This window comes from Hyla sarda, chromosome 5, assembly GCF_029499605.1.
Source record: "Hyla sarda isolate aHylSar1 chromosome 5, aHylSar1.hap1, whole genome shotgun sequence".
Lineage (NCBI taxonomy): Eukaryota > Metazoa > Chordata > Amphibia > Anura > Hylidae > Hyla > Hyla sarda.
The window spans coordinates 327598581-327615129 of NC_079193.1; the positions used below are offsets into that span (position 1 = coordinate 327598581).

At 44.1% G+C, this 16549-nt stretch overlaps 2 protein-coding genes across 4 annotated transcripts in view; one reads left to right on the forward strand and one right to left on the reverse strand.

Moving 5' to 3' along the window:
* Positions 1 to 3845, reverse strand: part of LRRC69 (leucine rich repeat containing 69) — a 41738-nt gene extending 37893 nt beyond the window's left edge. For 2 of the 3 annotated variants that reach the window (XM_056522343.1, XM_056522345.1), the window contains exon 1: positions 3613 to 3845. In XM_056522343.1, the coding sequence (XP_056378318.1) occupies positions 3613 to 3789 (177 nt within the window). In that variant the 5' untranslated portion in view covers positions 3790 to 3845. The remainder of the gene's footprint in view (positions 1 to 3612) is intronic. The other variant, XM_056522344.1, reaches the window with a different exon arrangement.
* A 108-nt stretch (positions 3846 to 3953) lies between these two features.
* Positions 3954 to 15770, forward strand: MRPL38 (mitochondrial ribosomal protein L38). Its single transcript, XM_056522342.1, has 9 exons — positions 3954 to 4173; positions 6491 to 6670; positions 7359 to 7496; positions 9142 to 9350; positions 9430 to 9502; positions 11066 to 11111; positions 11207 to 11365; positions 11458 to 11594; positions 15437 to 15770. Exons 1-9 carry the CDS (start codon positions 4110 to 4112, stop codon positions 15571 to 15573), a joined length of 1143 nt encoding a protein of 380 aa, XP_056378317.1. The 5' UTR covers positions 3954 to 4109; the 3' UTR covers positions 15574 to 15770.
* The last annotated feature ends 779 nt before the right edge of the window (positions 15771 to 16549 follow it).

The following is a 16549-nucleotide window of genomic DNA, read 5'->3' on the forward strand; positions in this document are numbered from 1 at the left end:
ATTGAGTTATCCAGAGTTACCCAGACGGGAACTGGTGCTATGATCTGACAAGTAGCCTGACCCAGAGCACCACTCCAACATTACATTGTTAAAGAAGCACTCCAGAATTAATTTTTACCTTTTTGCTTATATAGTGGAACATATGCTATTATTAGAGAATAATCTAGAGGTTCTTGTGTAAGCCTTTTTACCTGTTTTAGCTGATGTGGCAGGCATGAGATTGGCTCCATGATGGTTTGTTAGGGTCCTGCATACAATGGTCAAACTATCTACAGAGAGGTCCTCCATAGAGTGGCTTCATACTGAAGTGATTATATAATGCAGCCAACATTGCCTATAAATCCTCTGGCTGAGGGTATGGTGTTTGATCATTGCACCTAGTAAACTAATTAAGCAGCTGCTGGTGCTGAGTTCTCCTAGGTGAACTGATTAGACTCAAATGGTTTGAGGTCAGTTCACACCATGTGCAGTTTTGATACTTTTCCTTAGTGTTTTTTTTTTGTTTGTTTTTTAAATACTGCCATAAGGCGAAAGTTATGTGACCTAAGATTTGAAGTCTTTAGGCTGTGTTCACACTCTTTACTGAACCTCACCTGTTTCTACAGTGACTTCATAGGTCAGTGTTTTCCAAACAGTGTGTCCCCCATCCGTTGCAAAACTACAACTCCCAGCATGCCCAGACAGCTTTTCACTCCAACTGTATCAAGCTCAATAAAGAGGGCGAGGTGCCTGAAACGTCATGTGACGCAGGTACCTTTGGGAGTATGAACTTCTGGAGGTTGTAAGCTTAGTATACCTGCTAGAATAAAACCTCTGGATATAAAATGTTTAAAGGGGTACTCCGGTGGAAAACTTTCTTCTTCTTTTTTTTTTTTAATCAACTGGTGCTAGAAACTTAAACAAATTTGTAAATTACTTCTATTAAAAAATCTTAATCTTTCCAGGACTTATTAGCTGCTGAATACTACAGAGGAACACAGAGCACTCTGCTGAATCACGAGCACAGTGCTCTCTGCTGACACCTCTGTCCATTTCAAGAACTGTCCCGAGTAGGAGAAAATCAACATAGCAAACAGTTCCTAAAATGGACAGAGATGTCAGCAGAGAGCACTGTGTTCCAAAAAGAAAATAATTTACTCTGTAGTATTCAGCAGTTAATAAGTCCTGGAAGGATTAAGATTTTTTTATAGAAGTAATTTACAAATCTGTTTAACTTTCTGGCATCAGTTGATAAAAAAAAAAAAAAAAAGTTTCCGCCGGAGTACCCCTTTAACCCCTTAAGGACGCAGGACGTAAATGTACGTCCTGGTGAGGTGGTACTTAACGCACCAGTACGTACATTTACGTCCTGTGCATAACCGCGGGCATCGGAGCGATGCCCGTGTCATGCGCGGCTGATCCCGGCTGCTGATCGCAGCCAGGGACCCGCTGGCAATGGCCGACGCCCGCAATCTCGCGGGCGTCCGCCATTAACCCCTCAGGTGCCGGGATCAATACAGATCCCGGCATCTGCGGCAGTTCGCGATTTAAATGAACGATCGGATCGCCCGCAGCGCTGCTGCGGGGATCCGATCATTCATAACGCCGCACGGAGGTCCCCTCTCCTTCCTCCGTCCGGCTCCCGGCGTCTCCTGCTCTGGTCTGTGATCGAGCAGACCAGAGCAGAAGATCACCGAAAACACTGATCTGTTCTATGTCCTATACATAGAACAGATCAGTATTAGCAATCATGGTATTGCTATGAATAGTCCCCTATGGGGACTATTCAAGTGTAAAAAAAAATGTAAAAGTAAAAGTAAAAAAAAAGTGAAAAATCCCCTCCCCCAATAAAAAAGTAAAACGTCCGTTTTTTCCAATTTTACCCCCAAAAAGCGTAAAAAAACATTTTTTATAGACATATTTGGTATCGCCACGTGCGTAAATGTCCGAACTATTAAAATAAAATGTTAATGATCCCGTACGGTGAACGGCGTGAACGGAAAAAAAAAGTCCAAAATTCCTACTTTTTTAATACATTTTATTAAAAAAAAATTATAAAAAATGTATTAAAAGTTTTTTATATGCAAATGTGGTATCAAAAAAAAGTACAGATCATGGCGCAAAAAATGAGCCCCCATACCGCCACTTATACGGAAAAATAAAAAAGTTAGAGGTCATCAAAATGAAGGGATTATAAACGTACTAATTTGGTTAAAAAGTTTGTGATTTTTTTTAAGCGCAACAATAATATAAAAATATATAATAATGGGTATCATTTTAATCGTATTGACCCTCAGAATAAAGAACACATGTCATTTTTACCATAAATTGTACGGCGTGAAAACAAAACCTTCCAAAATTAGCAAAATTGCGTTTTTCGTTTTAATTTCCCCACAAAAATAGTGTTTTTTGGTTGCGCCATACATTTTATGATATAATGAGTGATGTCATTACAAAGGACAACTGGTCGCGCAAAAAACAAGCCCTCATACTAGTCTGTGGATGAAAATATAAAAGAGTTATAATTTTTAGAAGGCGAGGAGGAAAAAATGAAAACGTAAAAATTAAATTGTCTGAGTCCTTAAGGCCAAAATAGGCTGAGTCCTTAAGGGGTTAATAAATAATTGAAAAAGTTAATGGTAAGGATGAAGTTTATGGCAGTGCTTTCCTAACAGTGTGTTTCCAGCTGTTGCAAAACTACTACTCCAGGCTTGCCCGGACAGCCAAAAACTGTCCAGGCATGCTGGGAGTTGAAGTTTTGCAACAGCTGGAGACACACTTTGGAAAAAAAACACTGCCATAAAGAGCAGCAGCAGTATACAGTTCTGAGAAGGGAGGGGTCTGTCAGCTGTAGTTCAAAGAAAATCAGTTGACCCAGGACTGGCATCCTCTGACACATTAAAGGAGATCTCCATTCTTGAAAAACGTATCCCCCTTTCCTCTATCCGACCGCTGGGACCCCCATACGGGGCCCCGATTTGCTGGCCAGAGAGCGTGTGTCGACCACTGCACGAAGAGGCAGCTGACACCCCCCCTCAATAGAACTCTATAGCAGAGCTGGAGCGCTGCCTTTGGCAATCTCTGGCCCATAGCCCTGTATGAGGGGGGTGTCGGCCGCCGCTTCGGTGGTCGACACGCGCTCTCTGGCCAGCGAGTTGGGGCCCCGTACTGGAGATTGCGGGGGGCCCAGCGGTAGACCCCTCGGGATCTGGAACTCATGGATAGGAGATAGATTTTTCAGGACTGGACTACTCCTTTAGCATAGCAACTAGTGACTAGTCAGACTGGTGATCACACAACCAAGTTACAGTAATAACATACATAGATGCAGCCGCCCTGGAATAAAACAGATGTATGACTAGTGATGGTGAGTGTGCACGATATGGGAGAACAAAGAACACAGAGTTCTTCTTTAAACAGGTCATATAACATAAATAGTTTAGCTGACCGCTAGTCTTTCTGCTCCCACCCCATATATACATGCACGCTCAGATTGGCAGAGTGTGCATGTATTCTTAATGGGGGACAGGGGAATAAGCTGCGGCCAGACTGTCCGGTTGGTGCAAAACTACAACTCTCATCATGTGCACAATTCCTCTATGTATAATTCTGCATCTTAGGGCACAAGCTCACATTGCTCAGCGCCGTCACCTCTCCGGGCAGCTGGCACAGCGCGTTATTCTTCAGGTGCAGCGCCGTCAGCTGGGGGAGGTCGCCCACAGCCCCGGGGACACGTTGTAATCTTTTCCCATTGAGGTTCAGGGTCCGGGCTCTCCCCCGGATGGCCCGCAGCATCAGTAAGTCAGTCATGAGCCCCGTGTTCTCTCTCACCGGTTACTACAGAGTTAAACACATAGACGCGATACAGTTACCAAGGCAACGACGTTTACGCATGCTCAACCATGTAGGTCAGTAAAAACAGCACGTTCTCTACGTGAGACGTGATTGGATAAGGCACGCCCCGCCCCCTCTGTTTCGTCACTAGCCAATGTTGTGCACTGACTGGGCAAAACAGTTACGCCCAAGTACATGCCTGAACGCCTATTGGTTGATTTCAACAGCGCTGTGCTGATTGGTTCCTTGATGACTGCGCTCTCCCCCTCTTCTGTCTGGGAATTCTGACAGGAAACATGGCGGCGCCCTTGGCTAGGATATCAGTATGGCCGGTGACCGGGAGGACGTTCAGTACCGCGGGTAAGGAGGCGGCTAAACCGTGAGGTAATAGCTGTGGACGCCTATGGGAGACGCTGCCTGTCATTGTCAGGTGAAGCACACATGGCAAAGCCAAGGGGCATCCGGGCACCACTGGGGGGGACACAAGCTGGAGTAACTGTGCATGAGTCTAAGGCGGGGTTTCCCAACCAGTGGGCCTCCAGCTGTTGCAAAACTACAACTTCCAGCATGCCCAGACAAAATCTGGCTGTGCAGGGATGCTGAGAGTTGTAGTTCTGCAAGAGATACAGGCACACTGGTTGGGAAAACACCCTAACGCCTTGGTCTTCAAGCTGTGAACCACCATCGGTTGTAAAACTACAGCAGCTGTCAGGGCATGCTGGGAGTTGTAGTTTTGCAACAGCTGGAGGTCCACAGCTTGGAGATGACTGATCTAGGGCTTCTCATGCAGTGTTTACCGACAGGGTGCCTCCAGCTTTTGCAAAACTACAACTCCTGGCATGCTGGGAGTTGTAGTTTTGCAACAGCTGCAGGCCCACTGGCTGGGAAACACTGGTTTAGGGCCAAGAAACTGTGGACTTCCACCGACTGCAAAACTACAACGCCTGTCTGGGCATGCTGGGAGTTGTAGCTTTGCAACAGCTGGAGGCACCCTGTATTTTAAACCGGGTGCCTCCAGGCAGCTAGGCAGCCAAAAAACAGGGTGCCTCCATGGCAGCCAAAAGCAGTGGCACAGGGCAGAGGCCTTCGGCAAACATTTACCTTTGCTAGAAGTGTTTGACATGGTGTGAACAGAGCCTAAAGCCAACCAATGGCAGGTTGTTAAAAAAGTAAAATAAAATACGTAAAATTCCTAATCAGTTTAGAATGACATAATTATAATTACAACCATTCACACCTTGGTTCTCATCAAAGTTTGATACTGTGACTTGTATCGTCGTGCAACTTTTACACAAAAACTCCTTGGGGATCGTGATCCCCCTCAGGGATAACCCTGACCGAAGACTCCCAAATAAAACTTAAAGGGGTTATCCAGGAAAAAAACTTTTTTTTATATATCAACTGGCTCCAGAAAGTTAAACAGACTTGTAAATTACTTCTATTAAAAAAATCTTAATCCTTTCAGTACTTATGAGCTTCTGAAGTTAAGGTTGTTCTTTTCTGTCTAAGTGCTCTCTGATGACACGTGTCTCGGGAACCGCCCAGTTTAGAAGCAAATCCCCATAGCAAACCTCTTCTAAACTGGGCGTTTCCCGAGACAGGTGTCATCAGAGAGCACTTAGACAGAAAAGAACAACCTTAACTTCAGAAGCTCATAAGTACTGAAAGGATTAAGATTTTTTAATAGAAGTAATTTACAAATCTGTTTTGAAGCGTACCTCTCATCAAAAAAATTTTGATATATTATAGATTAATGTATGCAGAATAACTTTACAATTGCATGTTATTAAAAAATATGCTTCTTTCTATTTAATTTTCCACTTTGAAGAAATGACCACTAGGGGTCTCCCTGCCAGTCCTGGCAGCAAGCATTTCAGACTCATGCTGGAGTCCTAAACACTACGAGCTGCCAGTCTGCTTTGTTCACAAAGGAGAACACTCAGAGCTGCCAGCCTGCTTTGTTCACAGCCTGTTTGGCTGTGAACAAAGCAGGCTGGCCGCTCTGAGTGTTTAGAACTCCAGCATGAGTCAGAAATGCTTGCTGACAGGACTGATCGGGAAAAATACAATAGAAAGAAGCATATTTTTCATTAACATGCTATTGGAAAGTTATTCAACATTCATTAATCTAAAATATATCAAAAGTTTATTTGATGAGAGGTACCCTTTAACTTTTTGGAGCCAGTTGATATATATATAAAAAAAAGTTTTTTTTCCCTGGAATACCCCTTTAACTTTTATTTATAAATCCTATTTAAATGAAAGTGTGCTCAGTGGCCAATGGCCAAATAGGATTTATAAATAAAAGTTAAGTTTTATTTGGGAGTCTTCAGTCAGGGTTATCCCTGAGGGGGATCACGATCCCCAAGGAGTTTTTGTAGTACATAACAAGTTGCCTTGAGACTCCCAGGGGACCTTTCCTGGTGTTTTTTTTTTTTTTTGCAACTTTTACACAGACATCCAACAAACTTTAATTCAGATGAAATAGTTGTGTGAATGTTTCATGGTTTGGCAGAACTGGGATTGATACAGTAACAATAGATGAGACCTTATCTCTTATAAACTCTTATGTCACTGGGAATGATATGTGACTGCATTATACTGTGGGAGCACATGATGGAATGCAGAATATGTGTATAGAACTTACATTATTTCATAATGTTTGTTATCTCCTTAGCCGCCTTATGCCGACGTGCCGCTCCTTTGGGGCCTCTTCCCAATGAACAGTTTAGGGGTAAGGATTTGGACTCTCTGAAGAAGTATCGTGGCTTCAAAAAGTATTACTGCCAAGCTGACAAAGAGAGCAAGAAGACAAACTGGTGGCGGACGTACAGACAGTTTCTGTACCCGGACAAAGGTAAAATGTCAGTCTCTGCCCCTTCACCCAGTGTACCTGACTTCTGTCAGTGTGGGATAAGCGAGAAGACCCTTGTATTAGGCTATGTTTACACAGAAGAATTTTTGCACAGAATTATGTATGAAAATTCTGCAGAAATTAATTGCCCATTTACTTCAATGGAGTTCCTGCAGCAGAAATTCTGCTGTGTGAATAGGACTGTCCAATCCCATTGAAGTCTATTGGCTATAAATTTATGCTGAGATTCTGGCGTGTGAACATAGCCTAATGCTTTGTTCACTCATCATGGTTTCTGTTTTTGGAGGAAACCCCAACACATCCCTGGATCACTCATAGTCCAACGGTGCCCTGTTTATTCCTTTCATTTGTAAGGGGCCCATAGTTGTTTATACACCTTCTATTGGCTCTAAACCTTCCCTAAACCACTAGCTGTATTTCCCTCAGAAATATGTAACCAGAAGCGGGAGAGTCCCTGTCAGATGAGGTGACCTGGTTGCCAAGTAGACTGTTTGACTACTGCATTGTATATGGCCAATTCACACCAATGACCTATTATTAGGAATGAGACGATAACCCAGCACCAAGCACTGGTAACTGACTCCATTGTAAACATTCATCTTATTCCTGTTGGACGTTTTACTTGTCTTTACTCTGATCAAAAGGAAATATTATATGTTTTGACTTCTAGGTGAAAGCTTGCCGAAGGTTGACATTGGGTTTCCCTATGTTTCCTCTTCTTCAAAAGAAAGAGTTAAGGCCCAGAAGGAAGTGCTGAAAGCAAATCATCGGAATCCAGAGCTAGAAAAAGCCTCACGTCACCGCACATGTATGTGTTCAAGTTTCCAATCTGATACCAGGATGTTTAGACACTGTAATTTCATATTCCCCAGGGGGAGCTTTGATTAGTTGGTAACGACCAATCATGACTCTCACCGGGGAATATGAACTCACCGCACCTGCTCTGCCAGCCTCATCCTAATACTGCAGAAAAGGTGCTATAGATGCTGTGGTCAGTGTGACTGTAGACTCTAAAGGGTGTCAGAGGGAGAGGGCTTCCTCTGCTCTTCATCAGCATCACACAAGCATGATCGCAGGGTGCCGATGGTAGCCATGGCTGTACTATGCCTACCAATGTAACACTGACAGTAGAGATGAGCGGACTTACAGTGATTCGATTCGTCACAAACTTCTCGGCTCGGCGGTTGCTTACTTTAGCCTACATAAATGAGTACAGCTTTCAGGTGCTCCGGTGGGCTGGAAAAGGTGGAGAGAGAGTCTCCAGCCCACCGGAGCACCTGAAAGCTGAACTAATTTATGCAGGATAAAGTCAGCAACCGTCGAGTCGAGAAGTTTGTATCCAATCACGAAGTTTGCTCATCTCTAACTGACAGATACAGATTTGTACTGCACTGTATATGTGAAAAATATTTTATAAAATAAACATATATCATTTAATTTGTGTGTATAACCTATTGCAAATTTTTTTTCACAAATGTGACTGAGTAGAAAAGTCACAGAGAAGAAAAGGAATCGTGCAAAGTGGTGATGTTCTGAAGTGATTTATTGTTTTTGTTTTATTTATTTTTGCTTATATGCGTCAAATTTATCATCCTCCCCTGCAATAATATGATAAATATGTCGGACATAAGCAAAATCAAAGCAAAAAATATATACTTTATAACACACTTTCCAAAGATAACAATGATAATTGTTGTCTTAATGACTAGGTTTACGTTATTTTTCAAGCATATGTGTTTTGCCTTGGACCCAAAAGCATAGCACACCTCTTCTTTGAGTCCAAGTAAAACATGCATATGATTGGAGTATAGCTGACTATTATTGGACCATTGAAGTCAGTGGGGCCCGTGCCTGTCCATGCATGGATATTTCGGCATTCTATATGCACATTCTGCTAACGTCATAAAGGGCACAAATGTTATGTGATTGAGCCTTATAGCGTTACTGTCATTTTTAAAAACTTTAGACATGTTGTCCAGACTTGTCAAAAGTTTTTAGATTGCCCCAAGTCTCAGACTTATAACCTGGTGAAGTGTGCGGCAGCGCCATTTACTGCCTGGCAGGCCACCTCATCCACTCCATTATAGTCTGTGGTGAATGAGTCTTGACTGACATCTAAGCTTGTCTGGATGATGTGTCAAACATTTTTACAAATTACAGTAACACTTTAAGAGGTTAATATACTTGCCATTGGATTTCGTCGTCCATCCCATAATGGTTTGGGTAGATATATATTGGAAGCTGTAAGACAACGCTGTGACTTTCCGTCACTGCTGTGTAATCTCAGTGGGATAAAAGAATTGTGATGGTGAATTGTACTCAAAACATTTAGAGGGTTAATCTATATAATCTACCACATGTCTAATGTTGGGATCTTATTATATCGGTAACTTTGTGCCTGTGATATTTAATTGTTCTGCTTGTAGAATAATAGATTATTTTTCTTATCCTAGTGCTGATTCCTTTGGATGAAGTGCGCGCAGAGTGGGAAAGGACATGGGGCCCCAATCACATACAGAGAGTGGCCGAACATTATGGGGTGTACAAAGATCTTTTTGGAGAAGCCACATTTGTTCCCAGGGTCACGTTAAGAATCCACTACAATTCAGCAGAGGATACAGTGATGCCTGTTTACTATGGGAATGTGGTTACTCCTACAGAGGTTGGCTCCAGTATATAATATTCCAACACTAGACTCCTAATATGGAGAAGTACCTGACCCATGCTCTACCTTTTTGCAGGCTGCAGCAGCCCCGGGGGTTTCATTCGAGGCAGAAGAAGGTTCTTTATGGACCCTACTGCTGACAAATCCAGGTTTGTGTACCTAATGCTCAGGAGTACTCCGGTGAAAACCTTTTCTCTTTTAAATCAACTGGTGGCAGAAAGTTAAACATATTTGTAAATTACTTCTATTAAAAAAATCTTAATCCTTCCAGTACTTATTAGCTGCTGAATGCTACAGAGGAAATTCCTTTCTTTTTGGAACACTGATGACATCACGAGCACAGTGCTCTCTGCTGACATGCTAAGGGCAGTATGGTGGCTCAGTGGTTAGCACTGCTGCATTGCAGTGCTGAGGACTTGGGTTCAAATCCCACTAAGGACAACAATAAATAAAGTGTTATTATTATAATAACGTCAGCAGAGAGAACTGTGCTCGTGATGTCATCAGAGAGCATTCCAAAAAGAAAGGAATTTCCTCTGTAGTATTCAGCAGCTAATAAGTACAGGAAGGATTAAGATTTTTTTAATAGAAGTAATTTACAAATATGTTTAACTTTCTGCCACCAGTTGATTTAAAAGAAAAAAGGTTTTCACCGGAGTACCCCTTTAATTCTGTTTGACCATTTTCTCATGGTCCAAATTAGAATTTGAAGGTAAGGGAGGGGTAGATTTAATAAAAAAACAAAAAAAAAACACTTAGCTTCCTCGCTTTTACGTTGCCATCGATATCGTGGAGCTCTGGTTTCAGCTACGTGGTTTTCGGTTTACTGATTATCTTAGTGGGCATGTGACATCACCAAAGCACTGCATAGTAGGAACTGGAGCTCCATGATACTGGCAGTGCAGGAGCAAGGAAGGTAAATGTGTTTTTATTTTTTTTTATTTTTTTTTGTTTTTGTCAACCCTTAGAATAAGTATAAACTCTTTACCCAGACAGCCCCTCTAATGTAGCTGTCATCTGTCGCTTCCATTATCCTAAGGTCAGTAAATCTTTAGAGTATCAAAACTGAACAGTGTCTGTTTCGTACACTATTGTTAAAATGGAAAGGCCAGGATTGGTGGCCATAATATAAACAAAATAATCAATCCGTAATATGCCTCAGTGAAACCAGCTTTAGAGATAGCAGCAGGGAGGGGGAGGAGGTTACACACTAGCTCAGATTGTAGATGGGAGGGTGAGAAATCTTGGAAGGCAGCTGACACAGGCTGTAGATAAAAGAACACATGCCTAACATTCTGCGGGGGAGAATGAAATGGGCCGTGTACGGATGTAGAGATATTATTCAGCAAACTATTGAGGCTGGAGAAGAGGAACTAAAGAAAGTGAAGTATAGTGGAAATTCCATATATACGACCATAGATTATAGTTTCAGGGTCTGTTGAACATTTCTCGCAGTTACTTGTAGGCCTTCCATGCATTAGGGCAGTGTTTCCCAACCAGGGTGCCTCCATCTGTTGCAAAACTAGAACTCCCAGCATGCCCGGACAGCCAAAGGCTGTCCGGGCATGCTGGGAGTTTTAGTTTGGAACAGCAGGAGGCACACTTTTTGGGAAACCCTGTATTAGGTCCTTTTATGCTACTGTTATCCTGATCTGATTTGACTAGTGATTGGATTGATGATATATATACTTAATTTTGTGCTGTACTTCCAGATGGCCACTTAAGGGATACAGACTCTGAATATGTGCACTGGCTGGTGTGAGTATCTCACTCTTTGCCCTTGTTACGTGGTCCTTGTTTTGTAGGCTTCCTGTTAAATTCTCAATTTGTTTTTCATTCTGATTTTTCTTTAGAGGGAACATTCCCGGTAACCAGGTATTTTCAGGAGAGGAGTTGTGTCACTACTTCCCTGCATTCCCTGCTAAAGGCACAGGACACCATAGATACATTTTCATCCTTTTTAAGCAAGAAGAACGCCTTGACTTCAAGGATGAGCTGCGCCCATACCCATGGTAAAATCTTGGTCTTGGATTTTTATTTTTTATTTAACCTGGCATTTCTTGCTTTATTTATATGCAGATATTAACTTAGAATGTTGTTACAGCCACAGCCTAAAGATGAGAACCTTTAAGACGTTGGATTTCTACAGAAAGTATGAGGACAAAATCACCCCCGCTGGCCTTGCTTTTTTCCAGTGTGCATGGGATGACAGCGTGACCAATGTGTTCCATAATATTCTGAGTGAGTATAATGTGCACCTCCTAGAACTGATCGTGCTCTCTAATGCCAACTACCTACGGGCATCAGTCATCTCTAGTGGAGCAAGGTTCACATCTAGGTCATGGACTACATGAAAAATCCAAAATATTTAGCACTATATTGTCCTGTGCTGCTGGTGTCTGGCATGTAAAGGTATCAAAAAAACTCCCCAAGGGGAAGACAGGGATTCCAATTCTTATTTAACACACAAACCCAGGGCACAAATGCTCGGGGCACTAAATCCCCTTATAAACCCTTCCCTTAAAACATAACTTTTATTGTGCGTAATAAAATATATAATATGTGTTTGACCAAAGAAAAGGGTTAAAAGATAAAGCTGTCCCTATAAACTGTATTATTGTTATTGGTTTTTAGGGATTTCTCTCCCCTTATAAAATAGGAGTCCACAGTAACCCAAGTGCCAATTGGTGAATAGGAACAGACGCTTAAAACCAAATATATTACCCCCGCTACATGTTTCAGTGCTTAAAGGACATCTATAGTGCAAAATAACTTATCCCTTATAAGTTATAGATCGCGGGGGGTCCGAGCGCTGGGGCCCCCCGCGATCTTCGGTACGGGGCCGCGGCAATATACAGGAAAGGGGGCGTTCCGTCCCCGCATGATGCTGTGGCCAACACGCCCCCTCCATGTACCCCATAGAGATAGATGGAGGGGGAGTGTCTGCCGCGGACGAAACTTCACTTCCGGCAGACTGCCGCGGCCCCGTCCAGGAGATCCCGGGGGGCCCCAGCGCTCGGACCCCCCCCCCCCCCCCCCCCCCGTGATCTATAACTTATCCCCTATCCTTTGGATAGGGGATAAGTTATTTTGCGCTGGAGTACTCCTTTAAGCACTGTCATCTATACGAACATGGAGGCAAACATCCTCCAAAATGGCCCCCAGGTAATATTTATAGTGTATCCTTGTATCATTATCACTATGCAGCCATATCTATCAGCCAATCACCTCTCACATTAATCAAATGCCTCCAATGGGCAGCTTATCCGACAATTATATTGCTCCTCCTATGTTCCAATTAACCAATGAGGAGTATTTTCTATTACCTGTATGTCACAGCTACATGTCAGATGCCCCTATCCGAATATACTTACTAGTCGGTGTTATAATGTGACATCATCCCTATTCGCCTGTTGTTGTCATCATCACAGCGATGGGGCTGCGACCTTGTCTCTGCCACACAGCTGTGGGGACTTCTATTTTATCACAGTCCAGCCGGATCAGCTACGCATGCGGCGAGTTACCACAAGTACCGGAGACTCCTGCATAACTGCGCATCTCTACCTTAAAGGAAAATGGTCATGTGTTCACCCATACTAAACCCAATACACTGTGGGCGAACAGGAGACTGATGAGAGGTTAATGGGTTAAATACATAAACAACAACAAAAAACGTGGTCTCAAATGGCTGAAGGTTCTCAAACCCAAATGCGGTTGTGCATTTATACTGGGGGAGCAGATCCTGCCCTTGTGGTCTGTTGCTAGGGGCGATCCCCAGCATAAAAATGCATACAATGGAGGATGCCTGCAGCGGACTACAAGTGCCACAATAGAATCCTACACCAGATAGACGGTGTGGATGTGTAACAATTAGAATAATACAATACAGGAATATGGGTGCACTACTGTGGTAGATGTATACAATGACATTGGCTATCCCTCAACACTGATGTTAAAATTTAGACATTCGCCAGTGTATCCTTATATGAAGGACACACCAGAGCCCGCACACCAACGCCAAGGTTTCTCAAATGGCGCGGGACCTAAAGCAAGGTTGAGCACCTCCAGCCATTTGAGACCACGTTTTTTGTTGTTGTTTAAAAATGTATACGTGGAGGTTGTGCTGGGCGATATGACCAAAAATGAGTATCACGGTAATTTTCTAAAGTATCACAGTATTTCACGGTATTTTTTATTTATTTATTTTTACATTGAGACTTGCATTGAGGTGGCGTAGCGGAACTAAATGGGCTTTTGGAACTAAATGATCTGAACACTGGGGCAGTGGAGTACCCTTTTTAAATAGATGTAACAAACAACCCTACAGCCTCCAGCTGTTGCAAAACTACAACTCCCAGCGTGTTGGACTATATAGTAGTGTATAGGTCAGTGTTTCCCAACTAGGGGTGCCTCCAGCTGTTGCAAAACTACTACTCCCAGCATGCCCGGACAGCCGTTGGCTGCTGTCCGGGCATGCTGGGAGTTGTAGTTTTGCAACAGCTGGAGGGCCTACTGTAGGTATAGTATATTATACAGACCTCTGTCCATCCCAGAACCCTGACTCGCCTTCCCAGTTGCTGCAGGGACCGTCCGGGGAGGGTGGTCCGGGCCATCCATCCTTCCTGCAGTGTCCGGCGGCATTCCGGGTGGAGGGTGAACCTGTCCGGGCTGTCCTTCTTCTCCGGGGGTCCTCTTCTCCGCTCCGGCCTAGTAACGCTGCAGTGACGTCCGTGCGCAGCGGCGTCTATGCAGCGTACTAGGCCGGAGTCTGCCCGGAGTGGAGAAGAGGACCCCCGGAGAAGGACATCCCGGACCGGTTCACCCTCCACCCGGAATGCCGCCGGACGCTACAGGAAGGATGGATGGCCTTGACCACCCCCATTACGGGTAAGTTAAATGATTTTTTTTATTGACTCGGAGGGTGGGGGGAGGGGCCTGACTGGTATAGCGGTATGGGCAAAAATCCATACTGTGGGAAAAAAAAAAACTGTATCTGGTTCATACTGGTATACCGCCCAGCACTACTTGGAGGTGTGTAAACTCCATATGTTAATGCGCCTTGAACATTTTCCAGGCAGCATTGGGGTTGCACCTGTGAGGCCATGCACCTATATCAGCCAACTTGGGTGGGGCTTGTAGCCTCTCTCCCTCCTCCCATTGTATGTGTGCTCAGTTACACCGGAGGGAACTGGGAGTAGGCTGCATGTTGGCCTAGTGCTACTGTAATTGCCCACTGGCCCCTGGTTTTTGCTTATCACGCACAGGTAGGTTAGCGTTGGGTCCCGCGCCATTTGAGAAACCTTGGCATTGGTGTGCGGGCTCTGGTGTGTCCTTCATATAAGGATATACTGGCGAATGTCTCAATTTTAACATCAGTGTTGAGGGATAGCCAATGTCATTGTATACTTGTATACATCTACCACAGTAGTGCACCTAAATTTCTGTATTGTATGGGTTAAATACATACCTGCTCTCTGGACATTTGTCCCCCGAAGATCGGCATCAATCTTCAGTGAATTGCGCGCTGGAGGCGAGCCTGCTGGCTCAGTAAGAATATTCATTGTCGTGGGTCATGTGAGTGGTCATGTGACCTGAGACAATGAATATTCAAATTGAGCCAGGGGGCTCGCCTCCAGCGCGCAGTTTACTGAAGATTGATGCCGATCTTCAGAGGGACAGATCTTCGAGGTGCTTGTATGTATTTAACCCATTAACCCCTCATCGGTCACCTGTTCACCCACACTATAACCCAGTGTATTTGGGGGGGGGGGGGGGGAGGAAAGAGAAAGAAGGGTCGGCCATGCTGGATTTTACTTGCCCGAGCCTTGTGTTTTCAGACATATAAGCTACTGCTTGATCTGTCTGGCAGCGACTTACTCTTCCTTCCACTAAGAACACAAAATACAAAATGTGTGAAGATCAGGAGAGAGAGCTGTTTAGTCTACCAGGTACTGAAGGTGTATGGCCACCCAAAAAGTGATTACATGGGAAAACGCAGATAGACCCAATCATTTACTACTATCAGAATTATGAGATGTATTAACCTTCATGCAATTGAATCGTGAACTTCTCTTTTCTCCTAGATATGAAGGAACCAATCTTTGAGCACCAGTTCCCTCCAGCTTATCATCCACCACAAGTGAAATTTCCTCATCTTCAGCCTCTAAGATATTTGGACCGATATCGGGACTCTAACGAGCCGACATATGGCATTTACTAGTACAAGGAGACAGACCATAGGTGCACCCTTAGATTATACCTGACTTATGGACAACGATTTTCCATTTCTGTGTATACTAATGGCACACAACAGAACAAGGAAGCTGTTTTACAAGGGATGTATCTAAGCCATCATGGAAGAAAGTTGGTTTAGTTAGAATTGTTTTGTATTAAAAAAAATAAAATCAATGTTTTGTGTTCCTTAGTTTTAGTCCCTGTCTAGTGTGGAAAACCACACTACAGCCTGATCCAACTTTGATGTAATGTCTTTAAAACAAGTCACAATGAGGCTCAGTAGTGTGTGTGGCCTCCACGTGCCCGTATGACCTCCCTACAATGCCTGGGCATGCCCTGATGAGGTGGCGGACAGTCTGTGGTGCAACGTGGCAGATGGAGCGAGACATGATGTCCCAGATGAGCTCAATCGGATTCAGGTCTGGGGAACGGGCGGGGCCAGTCCATAGCATCAATGCCTTCCTCTTGCAGGAACTGCTGACACACTCCAGCCACATGAGGTCTGGCATTGTCTTGCATTAGGAGGAACCCAGGGCCAACCTCACCAGCATATGGTCTCACAAGGGGTCTGAGGATCTCATCTCGGTACCGAATGGCAGTCAGGATACCTCTGGCAAGCACATGGAGGGCTGTGTCTCCCCCCCCCCCCCCAAAGAAATGTCACCCCACACCAGTACTGACCCACCGCCAAACCGGTCATGCTAGAGGATGTTGCAGGCAGCAGAAGGTTCTCCACAGCGTCTCCAAACTCTGTCATGTCTGTCACATGTGCTCAGTGTGAACCTGCTTTCATCTGTGAAGAGCACAGGGCACCAGTGGCGAATTTTGCCAATCTTGGTGTTCTCTGGCACATGCCAAACGTCGTGCACAGTGTTGTGCTTTAAGCACAATCCCCACCTGTGGACGTCGGGCCCTCATAATACCCTCATGGAGTCTGTTTCTGACCGTTTGAGTGGACACAT

Bases quoted from the DNA above. Each gene is read 5' to 3' on its own strand.
- MRPL38 (XM_056522342.1), top strand. From the start codon at position 4,110: ATGGCGGCGCCCTTGGCTAGGATATCAGTATGGCCGGTGACCGGGAGG. The intron at 7,497-9,141 runs GTATGTGTTCAA...TTCTTATCCTAG, and splicing joins AGCCTCACGTCACCGCACAT to TGCTGATTCCTTTGGATGAA. The intron at 11,366-11,457 runs GTAAAATCTTGG...ATGTTGTTACAG, and splicing joins GAGCTGCGCCCATACCCATG to CCACAGCCTAAAGATGAGAA.